Source organism: Phocoena phocoena, chromosome 6, assembly GCF_963924675.1.
Source record: "Phocoena phocoena chromosome 6, mPhoPho1.1, whole genome shotgun sequence".
NCBI lineage: Eukaryota > Metazoa > Chordata > Mammalia > Artiodactyla > Phocoenidae > Phocoena > Phocoena phocoena.
Genome location: NC_089224.1, coordinates 35,476,069 through 35,499,511, shown reverse-complemented (window position 1 = coordinate 35,499,511; position 23,443 = coordinate 35,476,069). Strand labels below are relative to the sequence as shown.

At 40.0% G+C, this 23,443-nt stretch overlaps 1 protein-coding gene across 4 annotated transcripts; it reads left to right on the top strand.

Annotated features, from left to right (window-relative positions):
* The first annotated feature begins 11,342 nt into the window (after positions 1 to 11,342).
* Positions 11,343 to 23,191, top strand: DNAJA1 (DnaJ heat shock protein family (Hsp40) member A1). 4 transcript variants are annotated; one of them, XM_065878400.1, is made up of 9 exons: positions 11,343 to 11,485; positions 12,591 to 12,732; positions 12,885 to 13,062; positions 15,292 to 15,396; positions 16,387 to 16,614; positions 19,264 to 19,378; positions 20,695 to 20,810; positions 21,113 to 21,213; positions 21,964 to 23,191. In XM_065878400.1, the coding sequence occupies exons 2-9, from the start codon at positions 12,601 to 12,603 to the stop codon at positions 22,180 to 22,182; spliced, it is 1,194 nt and encodes a 397-aa protein (XP_065734472.1). In that variant the 5' UTR covers positions 11,343 to 11,485; positions 12,591 to 12,600; the 3' UTR covers positions 22,183 to 23,191. The 4 variants fall into 4 exon arrangements, with proteins under 4 accessions (XP_065734472.1, XP_065734471.1, XP_065734473.1 ...); XM_065878399.1 differs by lacking the exon at positions 11,343 to 11,485 and having other exon boundaries at positions 12,601 to 12,736; positions 12,856 to 13,062; positions 21,964 to 22,182; XM_065878401.1 differs by lacking the exons at positions 11,343 to 11,485; positions 19,264 to 19,378; positions 20,695 to 20,810 and having other exon boundaries at positions 12,601 to 12,732; positions 21,964 to 22,182.
* Positions 23,192 to 23,443: the final 252 nt, after the last annotated feature.

The following is a 23,443-nucleotide window of genomic DNA, read 5'->3' as shown; positions in this document are numbered from 1 at the left end:
ACACTCAATTTGAGCTCTTTTTTCCCCTCTTTTCTTAAAAAAGAGTTCTAGCAATATAAAAACTCATATTGACCAACTGCATATAGAGGACCTGAAGAAATAGGTCAAGATCTTATGGATGAAGCATTTCACAATTTATAAAAAGACAGCAATAAACATGTTTACTGCACATCTTTTCATTTTCAATGGCATGAAAAATTACAACCATCTTTCTTCAGGTTAAAAAGAAAGAAAGAACGAAAAAGTAAACTAGCTACACTCCATGACCTCTTTCAACAATCTATAAGGCCCAGCGCTTTAAAGAGGATACTGTTCTGCCTTGCATTGGGGAAAATTGTTCACTTTTAACTTAGAATGACTAAAGAAAATGCATTGCTATTTCCCCCCCCTTCCTTTCTATCAGAATTTTTTTTAAGACTTAAAAGCAAAATTATCTGAAAATTGCTCACTGCTGAGCAGAAAAGCTACTCTGAACTCAGCAATTAGTCACTGACATTTCCGGCAGGAGGGCAGCCCAAGCAGGCAGAAAAACCACTACAGTGCTAGGCTGGATGTTCCATGAGGGCAGGAACCATCTCTGCTTCTTCACAACTATCTACCTGGTGCCTGGCTTAAAGTCTGGCACAATGCATATTCATTCATTCACTCATTCCATAAACTTGTATTGAGTACCTACTCTGTACCAGGCAGTGTTCTATATGCCTGGGATACATCATAAAACAAAACAGACAAAAATCTCTATCTAAATGAAATTTTACTTCTATTGGGAAGAGGGTATAGCGGGAAGAGACAATAGGTAAGTAATTTGTTATGTCGTGAGTGAGAAGTTATATAAAAAACTTAAGGGGGATTGGGAGTGCTAAAGAGGAAGAGCAGATTGTGATTTTGAATAGGGTAGACATTGTAGGCTTCAGTGAGAAGGTGATATTTAAACAAAGCCTCGAGGCGGGTGAGATGCTCAATACACACTTGTTGATTACACAAATGAATGAGACCAAAGTTAAGGAAGCAGAAAAGTACAAGGGATGTTCAGGAGGTGGTGAGAAAACCAGTTGAGAAGGTAGGTTGTTGGAGATGAAACTGGGAAGGAGATGGGAGGCTCACTAAGAAGGCTGCAGAGCTAAAGGGTATGAATTTACAAAATTTAGAGTTTACAAAGAACTTTCACTTATAATCCTATTTAATTCTCACATTCCCAGTAAAGTTAGTTTCGTCTCTACCAATAAAGAAACTATACTCAGAGTAGCTTGGTAATTTTCCTCAGATCATACAGAGATACAACTTAAGAGTAAAATTTTATGTAAATTTTTTAAATTATACACCCTGTAAAGCAACCAATAGATTGTGAGTGCTCAACAAAAAAATTAAAGAATAGTAAACTAACAGTCTATTTTGAATCATGTGTATGGTATTACTGGCAACAGAAAATATGCAGCTGCAAATCTATTTCTTTCATAAATGCCTCTTTTTTACTAGTATAAACTTCTGCAAACTTTTGCTTTCAGATTCAATCCATTTCTCTTACAAACACAATAATACTTTGTGACTTGATTTTCATGAATAAAAATATTATTTCTCCGTTATACAAGAAATACATGGATACTCTCTTTAAAAGGTTAAAGTTGGGCTTCCCTGGTGGCGCAGTGGTTGAGAGTCCACCTGCCAATGCAGGGGACACGGGTTCGTGTCCCGGTCTGGGAAGATCCCACATGCCACGGAGCGGCTAGGCCCGTGAGCCAAGGCCGCTGAGCCTGCGCGTCGGGAGCCTGTGCTCCGCAACGGGAGAGGCCACAACAGTGAGAAGCCCGCATACCGCAAAAAAAAAAAAAAGGTTAAAGTCCCCACCCAGTGGCCACCCTCCACCCTGGTCCTCAACATCAGAGATAAGTAAGTACTATCAGTTCTGATTGTATCCTCCTGCTCTTTTTCTATGAATACTTGTATATCCAAGTGTTGCCTGAATATCCACACTCGGTTAATATGTTTAAAACTGAACTCATTATTTTCTCCTCAGAGCTAATCTGGTCCTCTGATTTCCTGTATCAGTGAATAGTATTACCCCATCAGAAACTTTACATTCCATATTTTATCCACCCACTCACCTATCACATCTAATCATCAACAATCCCTGTAGGTATACCTCTTTAATATCTTACGTTACTATTCTCCAATCCTACTCCCACAGCTTTAATATTGGCCCTCTTTGCCTACTGCTTCTACGGCAAGGCCAGATTCATGGCTGTGTGATGTGCAGTCACACAGCGTCGCACGCTTAGAAGAGCCCCATGCTAGGTTTAATGCTCTGCTGTCACTGTCTCGAATTCCTCAATAATCTTTTTTTTGGCTGTGCTGCATGGCTTCCGGGATCTTAGTTCCCCAACCAGGGACTGAACCCGGGCCCTGGCAGTGAGAGCACCAAGACCTAATCACTGGACTGCCAGGGAATTCCCATCTCAATAATTTTTGACAAGGGACCCTATGTTTTCATTTTGCACTGAGTCTTACAAATTATATAGCCGGTCCCATACTACTGTAATAGCATCCTAACTGGTATCCATTTTCCCAGTATGGCCCTGCTGCAACCCACCCGCCACAATTCTGTAGGGAATTAAAAAGAAGACATTCCATTGGAATTGGATCAAGCAATACAGGGCACAGACGTCTCCCCTTTTCGAGGCTAAGAAGTCTAAAGTACAACTTTAAATTGAAAAGATGAATTATAGAAGAATGAAAGTTCCATATAACCAAGGATCTAACCACATTATCTATAGACACTTTTGTATTACAAGTACTTAGGGAAGATGGCCAAAGTAAATACAAGACTCTGTGAAGCCAGAATGGTAAAGACCACAGGCTTTGCATTCAGAAAGACTGGGCTCAAATTCCAATTTGACCACTTAATGTGTGACTTTCGGGAAGTTACTCAAATTCACTAATTTTTATTTCATATTGATAAAACAGAAAATTATCTGTCAGGACTTTAGTGAGACTCACAAAATAACAGGGAACCAGTTAAGTTCAACAAACACTACTCTGTGCCAGACCATGCCTTCATGTTGATGATATCAAGATGAATACGACTTCCTTCTGAAGCATACAGGATGGAAAAAGGTGGCGGGGGTGGGGGGAGAGTAACTTCACAATACAGAGAAATCTGGCAAATGCTACCTCAGCCAGGTGATCAAGGTCAACATCAACAGTGATGAGTCATGTTCACAGTATGTACCTTGGATATATGATGAAACTAGCACTTTACCTCTGTGGTCTTTCTCCCCAAAACCCATAAACCGAGCCTATCCATGAAAAAAACATGAGACAAACCCATATTGAAGGACAGTCTACAAAACACCTGGCCAGTACTCCTTAAAACTGTCAAGATTATCCAAAATAAGGAAAATCTGAGACGCTGTCACAGTCAAGAAAAGCCTAAAGAGACATGATGACTAAAAGTAATGTGGTATTCTGGATGGGGTCCTGGAACAGAAAAGGGACATTAAGTAAAAACTAAGGAAATCAGAATAAAGAAAGGACTTTAAAAAGGAAAAAAAATTGTAACTTTGTATGGTGATGAATGGTAACTATACTTACTGTGGTGATCATTTTTCAGTGTATACAAATATCAAATCATTCTGTTGTACACCTGAAACTAATATAATATTATATGTCAACTATACTCAATTTAAAAAAAGAATGGGCTTTTGTTAATAATAATGTAACAATTTTAGTTCATCAGTTGTGACAACTGTACCATTTTTATTAAGAAGCTGACAACAAGGAAAACTGGGTGCCAGGTATACAGGAACTCCCTGTACTATCCTTGCAACATTTCTGTAAATGTAAAACTATTCTAAAATTAAAAGTTTACTTAAAAACTAACAGGGCTTCCCTGGTGGCGCAGTGGTTAAGAATCCACCTGCCAATGCAGGGGACACAGGTTCGAGCCCTGGTCCAGGAAAATCCCACATGCCACGTAGCAACTAAGCCTGTGCACCACAACTACTGACCCTGTGCTCCAGAGCCCACGAGCCACAACTACTGAGCCCACAAGTCACAACTACTGAAGCCCAGGGGCGCCTAGAGCCCATGCTCCGCAAGAAAAGAAGCCACCACAATGGGAAGCCCGCACACCACAACCAAGAGTAGCCCCTGCTCACCGCAACTAGAGAAAGCCCGCACACAGCAACGAAGACCCAACGCAGCCAAAAATAAATAAATAAAATAAATAAATTTTTAAAAATAAAATAAAATTAAAAAATAACAACTGGGGGTTGGGGGTTGAAAGGGAGAACAGTTCATAAAGAAGACTGAGACAATGTGTAGTCACAGAGATAAGAGGAGAACCAAAACAAATTGGTGACACTCAAAAAATATATATATATTCCAGCCCCACTAGGCCCCACAGTCAATTAAAAACTAAATGTTGCAAGAAATTTAAATTAATTCATACAAGCATTTAAACTAGAATTTTAGCTAGAATTTACTTCCCATCTTGTACTTTCTAATAAAATTTTTCTTTCCTTTTTAAAGAAAAAAAGTATAGCAGTAATTCTACACACCCAAAACTCAACTCATCTTTCCTCCCCTCCAACTCTGCCCCCACCACAGCTTCCTCTTCCTCCTCTTTCAGGTCTCCCCATCTCAGGAAGGGCATCTCCAACCTCTTGCTTAGGCCAGAAAGCTGGAAGTCAGCCATGACTCCTTCTCCATCAACTCTGCATACAGTCAATGCAACCTGTAGATTCTATCTCTATACTTATATTTCCCTCCCTCTCCATTTCTACTGTGTAGGCCTTACCAATTCTTTTTTTGTTTTGTTTTGGGGTTTTTTTGTTTCTGTTTTTGTTTTTGTGTTTTTGGCCATGCTGTGCGGCTTGCGGGATCCTAGTTCCCGGACCAGGGATCAAACCTGTGCCCCCTGCAATGGAAGCATGGAGTCCTAACCACTGGACCACCAGGGAAGTCCTGGCCTTACCAATTCTAATCTAATCTCTCATCATAAAAGCTTCCTATGAATCCATCTTCCACAATAGCACCCAAATGGTTGTTCTAAAATGTAAATATGATCAAATCATCTGTAAAACAAGGTTGATATGATTAAAATATGACATTTATAGAGAGTACCTGACAGGCACTCCCCCCAAAAAAGTCAGCTGTTAGATGTTATATCACCCCATCCCTAAAATCTTCCAGGATCTCTCAAGAGCTTTCAAGATAAAATTCAAGCTTCTAGCATAATTCTCAAGCCCTTAAGAAATTGGCTCCTACCATGCCTCCAGTCATCTCCAGCTATCTCCATGGATACTTGTGATCTGGCAAGAGTTATAAAGCACACCACTGAAGTAAAATATAATGGTAAGAAAAGAGACCATTCGTGATAGAAACAAAAAGACAATGTCTAATAACATCTTTAAGAAGAAATGATCAGGACCTGGTTTAAAACAAAAAGCATACAGTAATCAAAACAGTTTGGTATTGGTACAAAAACACAGATATGGATCAATGGAACAGAATAGGGAGCCCAGAAATAAATCCACACACCTACAGTCAACAATTCTTTGTTGAAGAATTAATCTTCAACAAAGGAGGCAAGAATATAAAGTGGGAAAAAGTCCCTTCAGCAAGTGGTGCTGGGAAAGTTGGACAGCTGCATGCAAACCAATGAAGCTAGAACACACCCTCACACCATGCACAAAAATAAGCTCAAAATGGCTTAAAGACTTAAACATAAGACATGACACCATAAAACTCCTAGAAGAGAGCATAGGTAAAACATCCTCTGACATAAATCTTACAAACGTTTTCTTAGGTCAGTCTCCCAAGGCAATAGAAATAAAAACAAAAATAAACCAATGGGACCTAATCAAACTTACTAGCTTTTGCACAGCAAAGGAAGCCATTAAAAAAAAAAAAAAGACGACTTACAGAATGGGAGAAACTATTTGTAAATGATGAGACAGACAAGGGCTTAATCTCCAAAATATACAAACAGCTCATACAACTCAACAGCAAAAAAAAACCCAATTGAAAAATGGGCAGAAGACCTTAATAGACATTTCTCCAAAGAAGACATACAGATGGCTCGTAGGCACATGAAAAGATGCTCAACATCAGTCAGAACGGCCATCACTAAAAAATCTACAAATAACAAATGCTGGAGAGGGTGAGGAGAAAAGGGAACACTTTCACACTGTTGGTGGGAATGTAAGTTGGTGCAGCCACTATGGAAAACATTATGGCGGTTCCTTAGAAAACTCAAAATAGAATTACCATATGATCCAGCAATCCCACTCCTGGGCATATACCCAGACAAAATTATAATTTAAAAAGATACATGCACCCCTATGTTCATAGCAGCACTATTCACAATAGCCAAAACATGGAAACAACCTAAATGTCCATCAACACATGAATGAATAAAGAAGACATGGTACATAATATACAATGGAATACTAATCAGCCTTAAAAGAACAAAATTATGCTATTTGCAGCAACATGGACACAACTAGAGATTATCATACCAAATGAAGTAAGTCAGAAAGAGAAAGACAAATAGCATATGATATCACTTATATGTGGAATCTAAAATATGACACAAACTTATCTACAAAACAGAAACAGACTCACAGACATAGAGATCAGACTTGAGGTTGCCAAGAGGAGGGAGGGAGAGTGATGGACGGCGAATTTGGGTTGGTAAATGCAAAATATTACGTGTAGAACAGATAAACAACAAGGTCCTACTGTATAGCACAGGGAACTATATCCAATCTCCTGCAATAAACCGTAATAGAAAAGAAAATTATAAAAAGAATGTCTCTATGTGTATAACTGAGGCACTTTGCTGTACAGCAGCAATTGGCACAGCATTGTAAATCAACTATACTTCAACGTAAAAAAAAGCATAAAATACAATAAAGAAAATGAATATACAGTTATATGCACAATATAACTTGTTTACAGAGAGGAAGATTCAACATTATAAACATGCTAGTTCTTCCCAAACTGACTGATATATAAAAGCACTGTAATGACAATAAAAATCATGTTGGGATTTTGGGTAATCTGCCAGAAACATTCTTAAGCTCATCTGGAAGAAGAAAAATACTAGAAAATGCCAGGAAAATTGTAAAAAGAAGGAGCAATGAGGAGAAAGAGGCCTACCAGACATTAAATTTAATTAAATTTAGTACACAATAAGAGTGGCATCTCACACGAGTTAGGAGTATTAAAATATTTAGACAAACTAGCTCACCATCTGCAGAAAGATAAAGCTCAGTTAATTACAAATAACCCTCAGTCCTTTCACCAAAAGAACTTCTAGGTGGAATAAAGATTTAAATATGAAAAATTAAACGATGAAAGTGCTAGAAGAACACCTGGGAGAATATATTTATAATGTTGGATTGGTGAAGTCTTTTAAACATAGCAAATGAAGGAGAAGTAGGAGGGAAAAAGAAGAGAGGAGAAGAAAAGAAATAAGAAGCCAAAAGAAAAAGTTGAAACTTATCTACATAAAAATTTAAAACTTTATATGGTCCAAATATATACACATATAGATATAGTCAAAAGCTACAAAACACTAGAGAAAATAACTACGACACATTAACACCTACTATCTATCACAGATAAAGGTGCTATTATGTATCATTAAAACAGTGGAGGGACACCACAGAAAAATGGTCAAATGAGAGGGATAGACAGGGTGACAGAAGAAGAGTCAGTAAACATTTAAAAGATGCTAACCACACAATTCAAGAAAGTCAAATTAAAACAATAGATATCACTTTTTAACCTTTAAGGTTAGACAAGACAAAAAAAAAAAAAGACAGAACTCACATTGGCAAGGTCCACTCATACACTGCTGACAGAGGTACAAGCTGATATGGAAAGTTATTTATTCAATTTTAAATTTGCATTCACATTGACACAGCAATTTCAGTTCCAGATGTCTGTCTTACAGAAATACTTTCATGAGTGCCCAAAGCTGTTATTTGAGAATATCTCAGCAACATTGTTCATGAAACAGTGGAAACTACCAAAATGCTCAATAGGGAAATGGTTAAATATAGTGCCTGCATGCTATACACTATAAACTCGTTAAAAATAACAAGCTAGACTATTTATCCTAACATGGTAAGATGACAATAAATTAAGCCAAAAGGGCAAATTGCAAACAGCATGTATAATGTGATCTTATTTCTGCACCAAAAAAGATCACATTCTAAATTACTGCTAATCTTTTCATATTTTACGTAAATAATGCTTCTTAAAAGTGTTAACTTCTATTACTGAAAAACCAGGATATTTAGCAGCACATATTTTCAGCACCACTGACATAAGCTTCTATGAAGGAAAAACCGTCAAACAGAACATACGTAATGATGTTTTGTTTTGTTTTGTTTGCGGTACGCGGGCCTCTCACCGCTGTGGCCTCTCCCATTGTGGAGCACAGGCTCCGGACGCGCGGGTTAAGCGGCCATGGCCCACGGGACCAGCCGCTCCGCGGCGTGTGGGATCCTCTCCAACCGGGGCACAAATCCGTGTCCCCTGCATCGGCAGGCGGACTCTCAACCACTGCGCCACCAGGGAAGCCCCGTAATGATGTTTTTTAAGGCAACTAAAAATCACCTAACTTGCTTCGGGAGTGATGAGTTACTAGTTCAAAGCTTGAATTGGGAGGAGGGAATTTTATACATTTTTAAGTTTTTTAAATAAGTACTGCATTCAAATGGATTAAATATTCCAAAATTACAAACGGTATATCGTGAAATTTCTTCCTCCCATCTGCCTCCCCCAAGCAGCTAGCTCTCTCCACGGGCAACCATATTACTAGTTTTGGGGTATCTTTCTGAAATATTCTACACACATACAAGCAAATGAGTACATAGTTTTCTTTTTTAACCAAATTTTATGCCCTTTATTTTATTCTTAATAAAGAATTAACTTGTAATAATCTATACTCGAAAATAATCTGAAATATATATATATATAACTGGAAAAAAGGAATTAAGCTTAAAGAGCTTGCAGATTTTAAAAGTATTTTCAATATATTTCAGTCTTAATGTTTCAGTCTCAAGATGGTATCTTCATGTTTGTATCACACTTTCACCTTTCTAAAACGTGTGGGAATTTCAGTTGGGTTCCTCAGGCAAAAAGAAACACTAAACATGGTAATACTTGAGAAACACTAGCCATGGTAATATTTATTGTGGAAACTCTCCGTTGAAGTGATTTGATATACACCATATTGATGCTTATTTCATATGCTTAACCAATGTTAGACTCACAAACGCACAGTTCACGTTACAATAAAGTAGGGACTTGAGGACTTCAAAGCCTACATAACACATGGACGATATTTATTAGCTGTTTGTTTACTGTTCTCTTTTAATTGTTCATGTTTTCACAACTGTTGGTCTCTCCGCCTGGGATACTCATCTGGATGGTGCAAGGTTCCCCCTACTTGGCACCCCAATACTTTTTTGTCAACATTTATCCTTGACAGCAAGGAAAACGACTTTCGTGATTTTTATATTATCAAGCCCTAGCTCGCTGCCTGGCAGCACTGGAGTTTTAGTGACTGAAGATTAAGAAAACAAAACAAAACCCTTTATACCTGAGGTGATAATTGAGAAGGTAACGTCTAAGATTAGAAACATTAGGTGTGGACTTCCCTAGTGGCACAGTGGTTAAGAATTCACCTGCCAACTCAGGAGACACAGTTTCGAGCCCCGAGTCCAGGAAGACCCCACATGCCACGGATCAACTAAGCCGGTGCACCACAACTACTGAGCCTGCGCTCTAGAGCCCACGAGCCACAACTACTGAAGCCTGCATGCCTAGAGCCCGGGCTCCGCAACAAACCACCACAGTGAGCAGCCCCTGCTCACCACAAGTAAAGAAAGCCTGCGTGCAGCAATGAAGACCCGACGCAGCAAAATTACATAAATAAAATTTAAAAAAAAAAGTTAGGTGTTTCTCAGCCGTACCACAAGCACAAACAGGTGAAAAACTGCATTTGGGAAAATGCACAAAGCTACAATTTAAAGAGATAAGGCTGAACTGATAAGTATGGGATGCCTCCAGGGTAAAGTTCAAAATTCTTTAGTAACATACACCAACAGGTGTTTGCCAACTAGCTCTGAAGCCTCACCTTCCGTCACTCCAGCTTTCAGCTCTGGCTATATTCAAGTACCTGCAATTTCCTAAAAACATCATATTCTTTCACACCTTAATCATAGCCTTCCCTTGCACTTTGTCCTTGCTGGGAATACTCTTCTTTCTTCACAACTCAGCTCAACTGCCACTTTCCCAGAGAAGCTTTCCCTGTTTCATCAGATTAACAGGGTTCCCCTACAGTTCTTTGGCTTGCCTGTCTCCCTACTAAAGTCTGAGTGAACCAGGCTTTTTCAGCTTTGCATGTCCATCTTCCTTGGTGCTAGGTCCTCCTGTGTTTGTTTTGTTATTGAATAAGGAAGACAGACCCCATCTTCCATTATGTCCTGAACTCAACATTTGAAAGCCTGAAGGACTCATTCTGCAGACTCTAGATCCAGATTCACAGACTAGTAGGACTTAAACGTTAGGTCAAATAATTAAAACTATTTGCCAGTTAGCCACTCTTGTAACTGTTACTGTGTCCCCCGCTAGCCAAACCCGGTGAACGCCTGGCCACAGAGACTACTGGCCCACGGTTTGCACCACGGTAATGCAAACGTTTCCCCACTGATCACCGCCTGAGCCCGACGTATGGCAAGGCCCAAAGCAAATAACGTGTGTATACGGGTCTGGACTTGCACTAAGAGCTCTTCCAACTTCGCAGTTTGGCGAACTACGAGGCCTTGGACTGCATGGGTGATTGCTCTGGGGCCCAGGCCCGTCTTGCTCAGCATTTCGCGCTCGGCGGCTTCCCAGAATCTCAAGGCTAAAAAACTAAGCCGGGTAGAGACGCCAAAAGAGGTGAAGGAGGCGCCGACGGGGAAGAGGTGCGGCAAAAGGCTTTGTACTGAGAGGTTCCTCCTGTTCAGCGCACAGGCCCTGCCCGGGCCCAGTTCCCGAGTCTTCCGCGCTCCCGCAAGCGGCGGCGGCCCCACAGATTTGGGAATCCCTTGCCGACCCAAAATCGCAGTGCTCTTAGGTAATCCCAGTTCCCGCTCGAGACTTTTGCACTCTCGCACTCGCTGGGTGGAGGAAAGGGCTCCAGAAAGTTCCACAAACGCCAGACCCAGGATTGCGCACAGCCCCTCCCAGCCCGAGCGCCCCCGCGCCGTTGCCCAGGCAACCGCGGGCGGTGGCAGCAGCGGGAAGGGCGGGACTTCCGGCGGGTGACGCGCCTGCGCTCGGCTACAAAAGACAACGGCTGCGGCGCTCCAGGCGGAACTTTCCAGAACGCTCGGTGAAAAGGCGGAGGAGCGGCGGCTGCCCGAGCTGCGCACGGCAACGCGCTCCTTCCCGCTCCCCCACACCGGCATCGGCCCTCTCACCGGTGAGCTTCAACCTTCGGGCTTCACCTCGTCCCAAGGCCGGCATTGTTGGCTGCGCCGGGAAGCCGGATGGAGCCGCGGTCGTGAGGCGGTTGGCTCCGCGTGGGCGGGAGGGTTGTCGATTCCTGTACCCACGATTCTCCTTCTGGAGGGCTGGTGGGGGTACCCCGGCAACCCTCGCCGGCGCGCAGCGAGTGGGCCCGAGACCCTTCCTGGAGCTTTCTCCATGCCCTATCTATCTAGCCAGGGTTCTCCGAGGACCTGCCGCCTCAGTCTTTCCCTCCGCCCGCGCTCGCTGGCGGGCGGGCTGGGGGGGTGGGGGTGGGGGGCGACCCTTCGCGCACGCGCAGAAGGAGCTAGGGGGGCGAGGGGCTGCGGGAAGAGCCGGGCGGAGGCTGCGGCGTTCGCTTCTCGGGCCTCTCCTCCTTCGCTTTGTTGGGTGCTGGGCTTCTCCCACCCCTTTCATCCTGGGTGGGAGGGGAAAGGAAGGAACCCCTAACGGTCGGCATTGAGTGCAGGGCAAAACCTAATAGCGTGTAAACTACGCTGGCTTGTGGGGGCGAAAGAGGTTCGTTGGTCGAAGCAGAGGAGCTGTACGTCCTGTGACTGAGAAACAGCCTCAGGATTGAGGGGGAGGGGAGCTTGCTTTCTGGAGCTGGTGTTCTTAGTTTCTTTCATAAAACACTGCCTCCCCGCTTTGTGCCCAGATGTTTTTTCTAGAAAGTGTATGATTTATCAGATTTACTAAGAATAATGGTAGTGGATTGAACCTCTTAGTGCTCCTCTTTTTTACTGCCCTCTGTCGCTGGTTGGGAAGGGAAACAGGAAAAATCCAGACAATAGTCGCGTTATTATGGGAGTTTTCAGGTGGGAGAGTGGGAACCAGCTGCTATAGGAGGCTTTTGAATTATCCCCTGATAATTATTAACTTATATTTAGTCTTAGAATTGATGGCTAAATTACCAAAGGAATTGTTACCTTCTCTGTGAAATTTAGGGAAGGTGGTGTTCTTACAATCAGGTTTCTCAGAACAGATTTCTATGCCTAAATTTTATTAATTAAAACTACCAGTTGAAAGTCGGCTAAAATTGAACTTTCTTATTTTAGACTGTAGGAAATGGTGAAAGAAACCACTTATTATGATGTTTTGGGGGTCAAACCCAATGCCACCCAAGAAGAATTGAAAAAGGCTTACAGGAAACTGGCCTTGAAGTACCACCCTGATAAGAATCCAAATGAAGGAGAGAAGGCAAGTAGTACACTCATAACATAGCTGAATAGTTCTTGCCCGGTGTACGGTATTTCCATTACAACATGAAATTGAGTATGTCTAATGTAGTGGCTGTGCTTTGTAACAGTTGAGTTTTTTGAGTGAAATTTATCCCCCCTTTTCTGAAACAGTTTAAACAGATTTCTCAAGCTTATGAAGTGCTCTCTGATGCAAAGAAAAGGGAATTATATGACAAAGGAGGAGAGCAGGCAATTAAAGAAGGTGGAGCAGGTGGCGGTTTTGGCTCCCCCATGGACATCTTCGATATGTTTTTTGGAGGAGGAGGCAGGATGCAGAGAGAAAGGAGAGGTAAGAATGACAGTTCACACGTGGCAAATTAAAATTAGCCGTTGGTCAAAGTAAATTCTTGAGAATTCACCTACTAAATGCTTGTTTACTTGTTAGCATAATGTTGTAAACTGATTTATGGTAAGAGTTTAAGAATGAGATTTGATGAGACTAAAAATAGCTAAGCCAATCGAGTGCTAACAAGTGAGTGCTTCTAAAGCTCTTGGGGTACATAGGATTTCTGTGATGTTATCAAGCATTAAAGGAATGAAGTATAGGAGCATAATTTTCAAAACCCTTTTCACAGGTTTTATTTTATTCTCAATCTGCACACCCCCACCCCTCAGCCTCAATGGGAGGTACAGTGGCCTTAAACAGGCAAAAGTGAATTACAGTTCAGAATGGTAAATTTTTGTCAAGGTCATATATTGCTACGCATCAGAGTCTTGATTGGAACACAGGTTCATTGCCTCCAAATAGCATGCTATCTGTTTAATCTTGTTTCAGTTTTATTATATGAAAATATGTGCCCTTAACATTTAATAGAAATATGGTTTTCTGGGCTGTGGAAATACTGCTCATAGAAGTACAGTGTTCTGATCAGAGTTTATCTTACTTTGTTCCCAGTGTAGTTAATATAAACAAGGACTAATGGGTAGAGCCCATTCTAGAAGGAATGGGCAAACCACTAAATTTTCTCTGAGCTTTTTTGGATTCAGAAGGACTGGAAATTGTTTATTCAGATTTTCTTAAAAGGAGAGGGGGGTGTATTTTATTTATTTTTAAGAAATTTACCTTAAAACAATTTTCAGTCAAGGTCAGTTGATTGGCAAACTCTACTGTGTGGCTTAGATCAATGTAAGGTCATTTTTTTAGTGTGATATTGGAAAATATTTGCTTAAATTTTAGAAGCTTTATTTCTTCCCTATACTGTAAACTCTATAAGGCTAAAGTAAGAAGGGCAGTTTTCAGCGTTCCAGAACCAATTACATGGAACAGTATTAGTGATGCAGAACAGAAAAGTGGATCTAGGAACAGGTTATAGTTGAGGGCATGTCACGCTTGATTGGTAACTAAAAATGTTCATTGGACATGTTCTGCAGATAGGAAGTTCAAGAGCTTCTTTCACTTAAGCGTAAGGCAGTATTTCATGGTAGATAAAGTCCTGGGAGAATCACTAGCTAGGAACTTATTACCTATCGGCAGGTGACTACATTTCTGTAACCTCTGTTCTTAGATGATCTCCACCTTCCACTTCCCATTCCTAGCTAGATGAGATAGGTCACTCTTTTGTAGCCACTGGCCACATCAAATTTAGATTACTGCAAAGAAAAAAAAAATTTAGTTACTTAGTCTGCAGTAGCCATAATTATATGCTCGATAGCCATGTGTGACTGCTGGCTGTTGGGTTGGCTAGCATAAGGTACAAAACATCTCCATCACTGCAGAAAGTTCTGTTGGACAGCACTATGGTAAAGGATGAGAAATCTAGCCTTTTTTGGGGGGGAGGCTGTGTTGGATCTTTGTTGCTGTGCGTGCAGGCTTTCTCTAGTTGCAGTGAGCGAGGGCTACTCATCGTTGTGGTGTGCGGCCTTCTCATTGTGGTGGCTTCTCTTGTTGTGGTGTGCTGGCTCAGTAGTTGTGGCTCACGGGCTCTAGAGCGCAGGCTCAGTAGTTGTGGCCCATGGGCTTAGTCATTCCACGGCACGTGGGATCTTCCTGGACCAGGGCTCGAACCTGTGCCCGCTGCATTGGTGGACGGATTCTTAACCACTGTGTCACCAGGGAAGCCCGAGAAATCTAGCCTTTAAAGAGTTAGTGCTGAATAAATATGTCAGGTTCCCTGGGCAAACTTGATTAGTTTTTGGAATTTAATGTGCTGAAGAATTTTTGGATGATGTAATTGGTCATGTTACTCAATATAATAAGTGAACGATTCAAAGAATATATTAGGACAGAAAAGCAGTTTGGGTTAATTTACTGTGAAATGTGTCTATTTAAATAACATGAGTTTTCTCAAGTGATTTTTGCAGTTAACATTTTTGATTGCCGTAAAATGTAGGATGGCCGTAACTACGTCCTTATACAAATTGCTTAAATCTCACTGGATGTTTCTTATTTGAAATTACACCACAGAGGATTATGTGTGTACCCTTGTAGGGCTCATCTTTCATTATCCTTTACCGTTTTTATAGTGTAGAACACAAGATTCAGCATCTTAGATTTTTAATGTGCAATGTTTTGTTCTAGGTAAAAATGTCGTGCATCAACTCACAGTAACCTTAGAAGATTTATATAATGGTGCAACAAGAAAACTAGCTCTGCAAAAGAACGTGATTTGTGACAAATGTGAAGGTATGTCTTAACATTCATAATATAATTGAAAATGGAACTGAAGCCGTTCTGGATATATAAAACTGACATATTGCACTACCTAATTCTGAAGAGTGCAAGTACGAAAACCACCTGAATCCACCTCCTAGAGAAATATTAGCAAATTATCAGCACTTTTATGTATTTATTTTGAATGCAGGTGGGACTGATCTAATTCGGTGTCTGTTTTTCTCAGTACTGTTCAGAGATGAGTCTTTTCTATCCCCTCTAGAACTTCAGAGGCATTTCAGTGGCTTCATAATCTGTAATATGATTTGACAGTCTCCTCTTTCGGGGTATCAGCAGCTGTCAAATTATTGGCTATGAACCTCTAAGGTGTTTTTCTAATAAATACAAGTTATTTGTTGGAAATATGGTATTTTCTAAAGAGAATAAACTCTAAAATGTTCTCATCTCACAGTTAAAGTAGCCTTTTAAGAATTGTGCTTTGGGGGCTTCCCTGGTGGCACAGTGGTTAAGAATCCACCTGCCAATGCAGGGGACACGGGTTTGAGCCCTGGTCCGGGAAGATCCCACATGCCATGGAGCAACTAAGCCCATGCGCCACAACTACTGAGCCCACAAGCCGCAACTACTGAAGCCCGCACGCCTAGAGCCTGTGCTCCGCAACAAGAGAAGCCACTGCAATGAGGAGCCCGCACACCGCAACAAAGACCCAACTCAGCCATGAATGAATGAATGAGTGAATGAATGAATTGTGCTTTGGGAGCACATGTTTAAAATCCAGAATTCTGAAATGACTCCTTGGGAAAATAGCAGTCAATATGTTTATAGATAAGCTGATTGTGGCGATATTTTATCAAATAAAAAGGCTGAATTGTAGTCTTATGCGGCATTCCATCAGACCTTGAAAATATTAATGAAGTGGAGTGTTTAGGAACTGTCTCATTAAAACATTCGTCACCATGTCCAGTACTAAATTCAAACATAGTTTCTTTTTGAACTATTTAGGCCGAGGTGGTAAGAAAGGAGCAGTAGAGTGCTGTCCCAATTGCCGAGGTACTGGAATGCAAATAAGAATTCATCAGATAGGACCTGGAATGGTTCAGCAAATTCAGTCTGTCTGCATGGAGTGCCAGGGCCATGGGGAGCGGATCAGTCCTAAAGATAGATGTAAAAGCTGCAATGGAAGGAAGATAGTTCGAGAGAAGAAAATTCTAGAAGTTCATATTGACAAAGGTGAGTTCTGAGCCACTTTCTATTTTCAGTTCTTGAGTGCTATTGCAAATTATATTAACGTTACATTTTATAGTTGTTTAAAACTACTGTTGGAGTAAGGAATAGGTATATTTTGATTAATTAACTTATTTGTAAGAACTTAGACTATGAATGTTACTTTCTAATAGTTTTTACAGATTATGTAAACATATGTCAGTTTCTGCCTCTTGGGTTATAACTTAAAATTTCCTTTAAATATTATTAGGATTTACTTTATTTTGCCAGTTCCTTAATTTTTTCAGTTTATTTAAAAATGCTTTAAAATGTATTACAGCAGTACAAACTCATTGTAGAAATTTTAGAAATGTGTATAGCCCCAGAATAAATGGTGCTGCTTACTCTGAAATAATCAGCATGGTTGGCTTTTTCAGACTTTGCTATTTTAAAATGAAACTGTTATTAGAAAATATACATCTACATTAACTTAAGCTCCTGAAATAGTATTCACCCATGTGAATCATGGTACCTCCCCTCCCTCCATTTTTTCCCCTAAATTGGTCCCTGTTGAGTAGGGTTTGAATTTCTCTCTGGTAAGATTCCCCCCTTGTTACCAACAGTATGTACTCAGGAGGGCATTAGTAGTAAGTGAAGCCATTTATGAATGCTGTACTTGCCCGTTTTTTTGGCCACACTGCAGCCTATGGGATCTTAGTTCCCCAACCAGGGATTGAACCCCTGCCCCATGCAGTGGAAGCGTGGGGTTTTAACCACTGGACCTCCAGGGAAGTCCCTGCCCATACTCTTAACATTAATGGAACAACCAGCAAAACTTAGCTGAGTTTAATTGCTTCACTAGTGTAGTGAGATAGTTACTTTGCCTTGTGAATGATTAAAGACAGATTGTTGGGCTTCCCTGGTGGCACAGTGATTAAAAATCAGCCTGCCAATGCAGGGGGCACAGGTTTGAGCCCTGGTCCTGGAAGATTCCACATGCCACGGAGCAGCTAAGCTCGTGCGCCACGACTACTGAGACTGTGCTCTACAGCCTTCAAGCCACAACTACTGAAGCCCAATTGCCTTGAACCCGTGCTCCACAACAAGAGAAGCCACGCAATGAGAGGCCCGTGCGCCACAACTAGAGAAAGCCCACGCACAGCAACAAAGACCCAATGCGGCCAAAAATAAATACATTTTTAAAAAATGTTTACTTTGTCAATGTGTAATACTGATATTTTGGTTTAAGTCCTTCTCTTTTTAGAGGTATATATTGAAGTATTTGGGTTAATTGGTATGTCTGGATTTTAATTGAAATATATGCAGGGAATGTGGGTGGAGGTGTGTAATACATGAAATAGTAGTCATGACCTGGTAATTACTGGATCTATATTGATGGATATATAGGGACTTCTTGTACTGTTGGCTACTTTATGTAAGTTTAATACTTTCCGTAATAGAAAGTGAAACAAAGTTGCTCTTGTTGGGTGACCTCAGTGATCATTGATTCAGGAAATCTGGCACTACTGCTGTAGAGAAATCATCTGCAAACACACGAGTTCTGTTTAAAGAGGTGTTAGTTGGTTTAAGTAAGCCCTTACTGAACTAAGGTGTATGGGCCAGAGGGAAGAAATCTCAGTAAAAGTGTTGGCCTTTAAGAAGCGTTTGCCTGTTGGATGGACTTCCCTGGTGGCGCAATGGTTAAGAATCCGCCTGCCAATGCAGGGGACACAGGTTTAAGCCCTGGTCCAGGAAGATACCACCTGCTGCGGAGTAACTAGGCCCATACACCACAACTGCTGAGCCTGCACTCTAGAGCCCACGAGCCACAACTACTGAGCCTGCATGCTGCAACTACTGAAGCCTGTGACCCTAGAGCCCGTGCTTCGCAACAAGAGAAGCCTGCGCACCGCAACAAAGAGTGGCCCCTGCTTGCCACAACTAGAGAAAGCCTGCACAGCAACAAAGGCCCAAAGCAGCCAAAAATAATAATTTTTTTTAAAGCATTTGCCTGTTGGAAAAACTTCTTTATTTTTGACACTGATAACCACATGGTCTGAAAGTACTCAACTATAATTATCCTCTTTAAAAAAAAAAAAAGACTAAAATCATTCAATATAAATATTACATATTTTTTAAATTTTTAGATTTTATATTACTGCTAATACAATAGAAGGAAGAAAATCTGACTTAAGCTTCTGTTAGACTTAATAGAAATGATTTGACTTAAGTTTTTTTAAAGTGATGAAATAGTTAAAAACATTTATGGTTATAATGTTTGCCAGTCACTGATTTGGTGCCAGCATAGACCTTTTTCTTTAGTCCCCCACAAGAGCCCTGGTGGAGGACATAGGTCTCTGTGGGAAAGTTGATGCTTAGGAAGGTTATGCAATTTGCTTCCCTAGGGTAATCTGGCCTAGTAGTAAATAGCAGCTCTGAGATTCGAAGCCTGACTTGTTTGCCTCTAGAATCTGTGTTCTCCACTATGATAGCTTTCTTCAGTAAGAAATTGGACTGATCTAATAAGCATGTGGGCGTTTTTGGTAAATTCTGTAAAACTTTAGCATCCGCAAAGACTTGAACATTTTTTTCATGCACAAACATGCATTTGTGTTTCAGTAGAGATTCTGACCTTACTTAGATGTTAAGAGTATAAAATTAGCCTTTTGTTTTTAGGCATGAAAGATGGCCAGAAGATAACATTCCATGGTGAAGGAGACCAAGAACCAGGACTGGAGCCAGGAGATATTATCATCGTTTTAGATCAGAAGGACCATGCTGTTTTTACTCGGTAAAAATTTTTATCAAATACTCAAACCGACATCTTGCATATTTGGGGTTTTTTTTTCCCCTCAAATATAAGTGAGCTTTTTCATTACTTGTAGAATACATTTCCTAGAAATAACCTAGAAAAGTATAGCAGAAAAGTTAGACTATATATGTCTTTTATAAATGATTGTTAATCGTTGTTTCAATCTTAGAAGAAGCTAAAGACAAAAATCATTGGTTTTTTTGGTCTAAATGTAGGTAAATTGTTGCCTAATTTGGATTTTTAAGGATATACTTCAGTTAGGAGATGTGTTGTATAAGTATAAATAGATAGAGTAGGGGAAACATCCCTAGACAAAACTTTGCCCCCAGTTTTTTTTTATAAGCAGTTGGTTTTGAAATAAGTACCCTAAAGCTTTCACCAGTTTCTTCAATCCTGAGTTCATGGTAAGTTGGGTTGCTTTTAATTTTAAATAAAAGTCTAGAATCATCTGTGTAAGAAGCTGTAATATATTAATTCACGTCTATTAGGAAATAATCTTGTGTTTATGATAAATTTATAGTGACGCACAAGAAAGTTAACAGTGTTAAATAATGTATCAATGGGTAATTTTAAAACATTAGACTGGAGTATGGTTCCAGTAAGTCTGTTGGGAATGACATCTCAAGGAACAGGTTTTAGATTAATAGTGTCTCAAGAATAATGGGAAATGCTATCGAGCTCAGAATTTTGATGCTATCATTTGAGGTGAATCCTCAACAAGAGTATTTCTGGAGAGTATTCTGCCTGATGAAAAGATGTCATTAATATGAATTGGAAAAGAAAGTAAGAATGAGGAGGAAGAAGTGGGTTGTTATTAAACATAAAAATAGTGTTCATACTGTGCCAGGCACTATATTACTTAATTCATGTACATCAATAAATTACTTCCCCTTGAAATTGGCCATATGCCTTTTATTTAATTTCATAGACCCTAACTTATCCAGGACCCAGCCTGAGGTTTGTTCCACTGCCTAGAGTGTGTGGAGGGATTCTGAAGCCTTGTCCAGGAAACTGTGCTGGCAGTTTCCATATGTTTGCTGTACCCAGTTCTCAGCTCTTAAGAATGGGGAAGAGGCCTTCCTCACCTTCTGAGATGGCCCACACTCTGGAGTGTGTTTCTCTCTAAATAAATCCACTTCGTACCTATCAAAGGAAACAAACAAAAAAGAATGGGGAAGAAAGGGCATCTTTTAAAAGATACCATTTGTTTTTAAGAGAACAGAATTGCCTATTTTGGTAGTTGTAATCATTGCTGGTTTGAAGATCTAAGTATATGCCGTACTTACATTGTACAGACGAGGAGAAGACCTTTTCATGTGTATGGACATACAGCTGGTTGAGGCATTGTGTGGCTTCCAAAAGCCAATATCTACTCTTGACAACCGAACCATAGTCATCACTTCTCATCCAGGTACAGTAACTAGATAAGCGTCTGTTTCTATTCTAGTGTTTTCATTGTCTGCTCGTAGCTAGTATAGCCACGGAGGAAAGTGGCATTTAAGTTGCTCGGTACATGTCTGTCCTTCAGCTGAGCTGAAATCATGCGTTCTTGGCTCTCTTGTAAGCCCCTAGAAAACCTATAAATGAAAGGTATCAGCATCATTTCATATAAATTTACCTCTATCAGTGAGCTAGGACATTGCTCTGTTCTTTATTTTCGCTGCCTCGTAAAAGTGTGACTGTATTTAAGGAATTTGGCTTTAATGTTTTTAGGTCAGATTGTCAAGCATGGAGATATCAAGTGTGTGCTAAATGAAGGCATGCCAATTTATCGTAGACCATATGAAAAGGGTCGCCTAATCATTGAATTTAAGGTAAGCTATACAGTACTGTAGAAATGTTTGAGAATGATTAGTTTATTAAAATCCAGTAGCAGTTAAGTTTCTGAATGGCCAGAAACCAAGTTTATATTCTCCCTTGTCTAGATCTAATGTTACTCTTGTTATGTTGAACATTTTTTGTTAACAAGTTGGTATTGGTTTGTTTGCATCATTATCGGCTATTTAAAGATGGGGGGTGGTGGCAGGTGGGTAATTTACTAATGAAAGGCTATAACTGGAATCTTAAAGTTCAACAGAAGCATGTTAGCTGGTGTGGATTTTTGGCAAAATACTGCAATGCTCTGGTTCTTAAAGTAACCCAACCATTTCCCTCAATCTAAATTTGAGTGGCCTCAGACCCACAAATTTAACATTTATTAAAAACATCTTTGGGTGGGACTGTCTTTGAGTAACAATAGCTTTGTTTAAATTATCCATTAGAAGGAATGAGAATGTGTTTTAGGATGGGTTCTCCTATTAAAATGTATTTGCGGAATAGAAGTGATCATTACAGTGTAGTTTTATTAGGATCTTTTTTTTAAGACCTTACCTTGAACTCTAGTTCAGAATAGTAGATGATATATGCCTTCTTAGAACATGTGTTCTAACCTGGGATTGGCAGATTTACCAAAAGATTGTGTGGTTTCATGTTTTTTTTCCTGGGGAAAATGGGTCAGTGGTATTTGTCTAAGGAGCTAAGGATGAAGTGTCATTTAAACTTAAAGTAGAAATTTCTTATTATAGGTAAACTTTCCTGAGAATGGCTTTCTCTCCCCGGATAAACTCTCTTTGCTGGAAAAACTCCTACCTGAGAGGAAGGAAGTAGAAGAGACTGATGAAATGGACCAGGTAGAACTAGTGGACTTTGATCCAAATCAGGAAAGACGGCGCCATTACAATGGAGAAGCATATGAGGATGATGAACATCATCCTCGGGGTGGTGTTCAGTGTCAGACCTCCTAATGAGGCCAGTGAATAACACTCACTGCTGGCATTTTATTTGCAGTAGTGATTGAGTGAAGGACTATAATCATAACATGCTCACTACTTGCTATTGTTTGTTTTAATATTCAATTATAGTAGTGTTTTAAAAGTTAAATGAAGAATAAACTCGAATATAAAAGCTCTGACTTTGCCCTGTATGTATGATGACTTCAGTGTGCAAGATAAGTTTAATACTTGTAAAAACTACTTAAAAAAATTTCCCCTAGCAGTTGTTAGGCCATACTTTGTAATTGATTTCAGCTATGTACATGGATTAGCTTAGACTGAAATGCCAGGTATATGTATTGGCTTCAGTGTATGACCCTTAATTGTTAAGCTATGAAGTTAAAATTGTATTTAACTGGCAGTCAGACGAAGAATTTGTAGAGAAGTGTTGGTCTGTATAGTTGTATTAAGTGGGATTCATTGTGATGCCTCTGCATTTATTCTATTGCCTCAACTGTTACTTGAAGATGGCATGCTATATAATTTAGCCTGTGGTATCAGTGATAGAAATGACACCTTTCTAAAGAAGGGGTTTATCATATAACATGCTGCTTCTTGAGGGCTTGCGCTTGTAGGATTGCATTCCCTTCTGCTGTGCCATCTTTTTTTAATATATCTAGCTATTGGTCCTGGTTACTTTTTTTTTTTTCTTCCTTCTCTTTGGACCACAGTAAGCCATAGTTTAGAGTAGTCACTTCTGGAGCAGGGTAACTTAGAAGTTAGAGTGATGAGAAGTACTTTGCATGTATGAGTTAGGAAGGTGTTTTGCAGGTATGTTACAGGCTTACTTTAAACCATTTAACTTATGCTCCAAAGTAACTGTAATTTAATGTTAGTAGAATAGCAGATTATGAATAGCTTTAATTGTATGTTTAAAGTCATATGTTCACAAGCTTAAATCTGGATATCAGAATTTAAGCAATTATTGAAATGTATGAATGTCTCCTTAATATACTGATTCAAAAGCATGTCCAATGTGTCACCACAGGCTTTTTTTTCCCAGGTTGAAGTATTGGCTTTTCACTAATTAAGATACATAATTTTTCATTTAACTAAAGTGAGTAATACCAAAAAATACTATTTAACCATAGTTAAATGTTTAATATTAAACAAGGGTGGGGACTGAAAGTTGAGGGGTGAGTAATGAGCAAAAGAAGGGGGCTTTAAAATCTTTACAAACGCTGAAGTGAGAATGTGAGAGCTTACTGTTTAATTCTGCTCAGATTCTGTATCA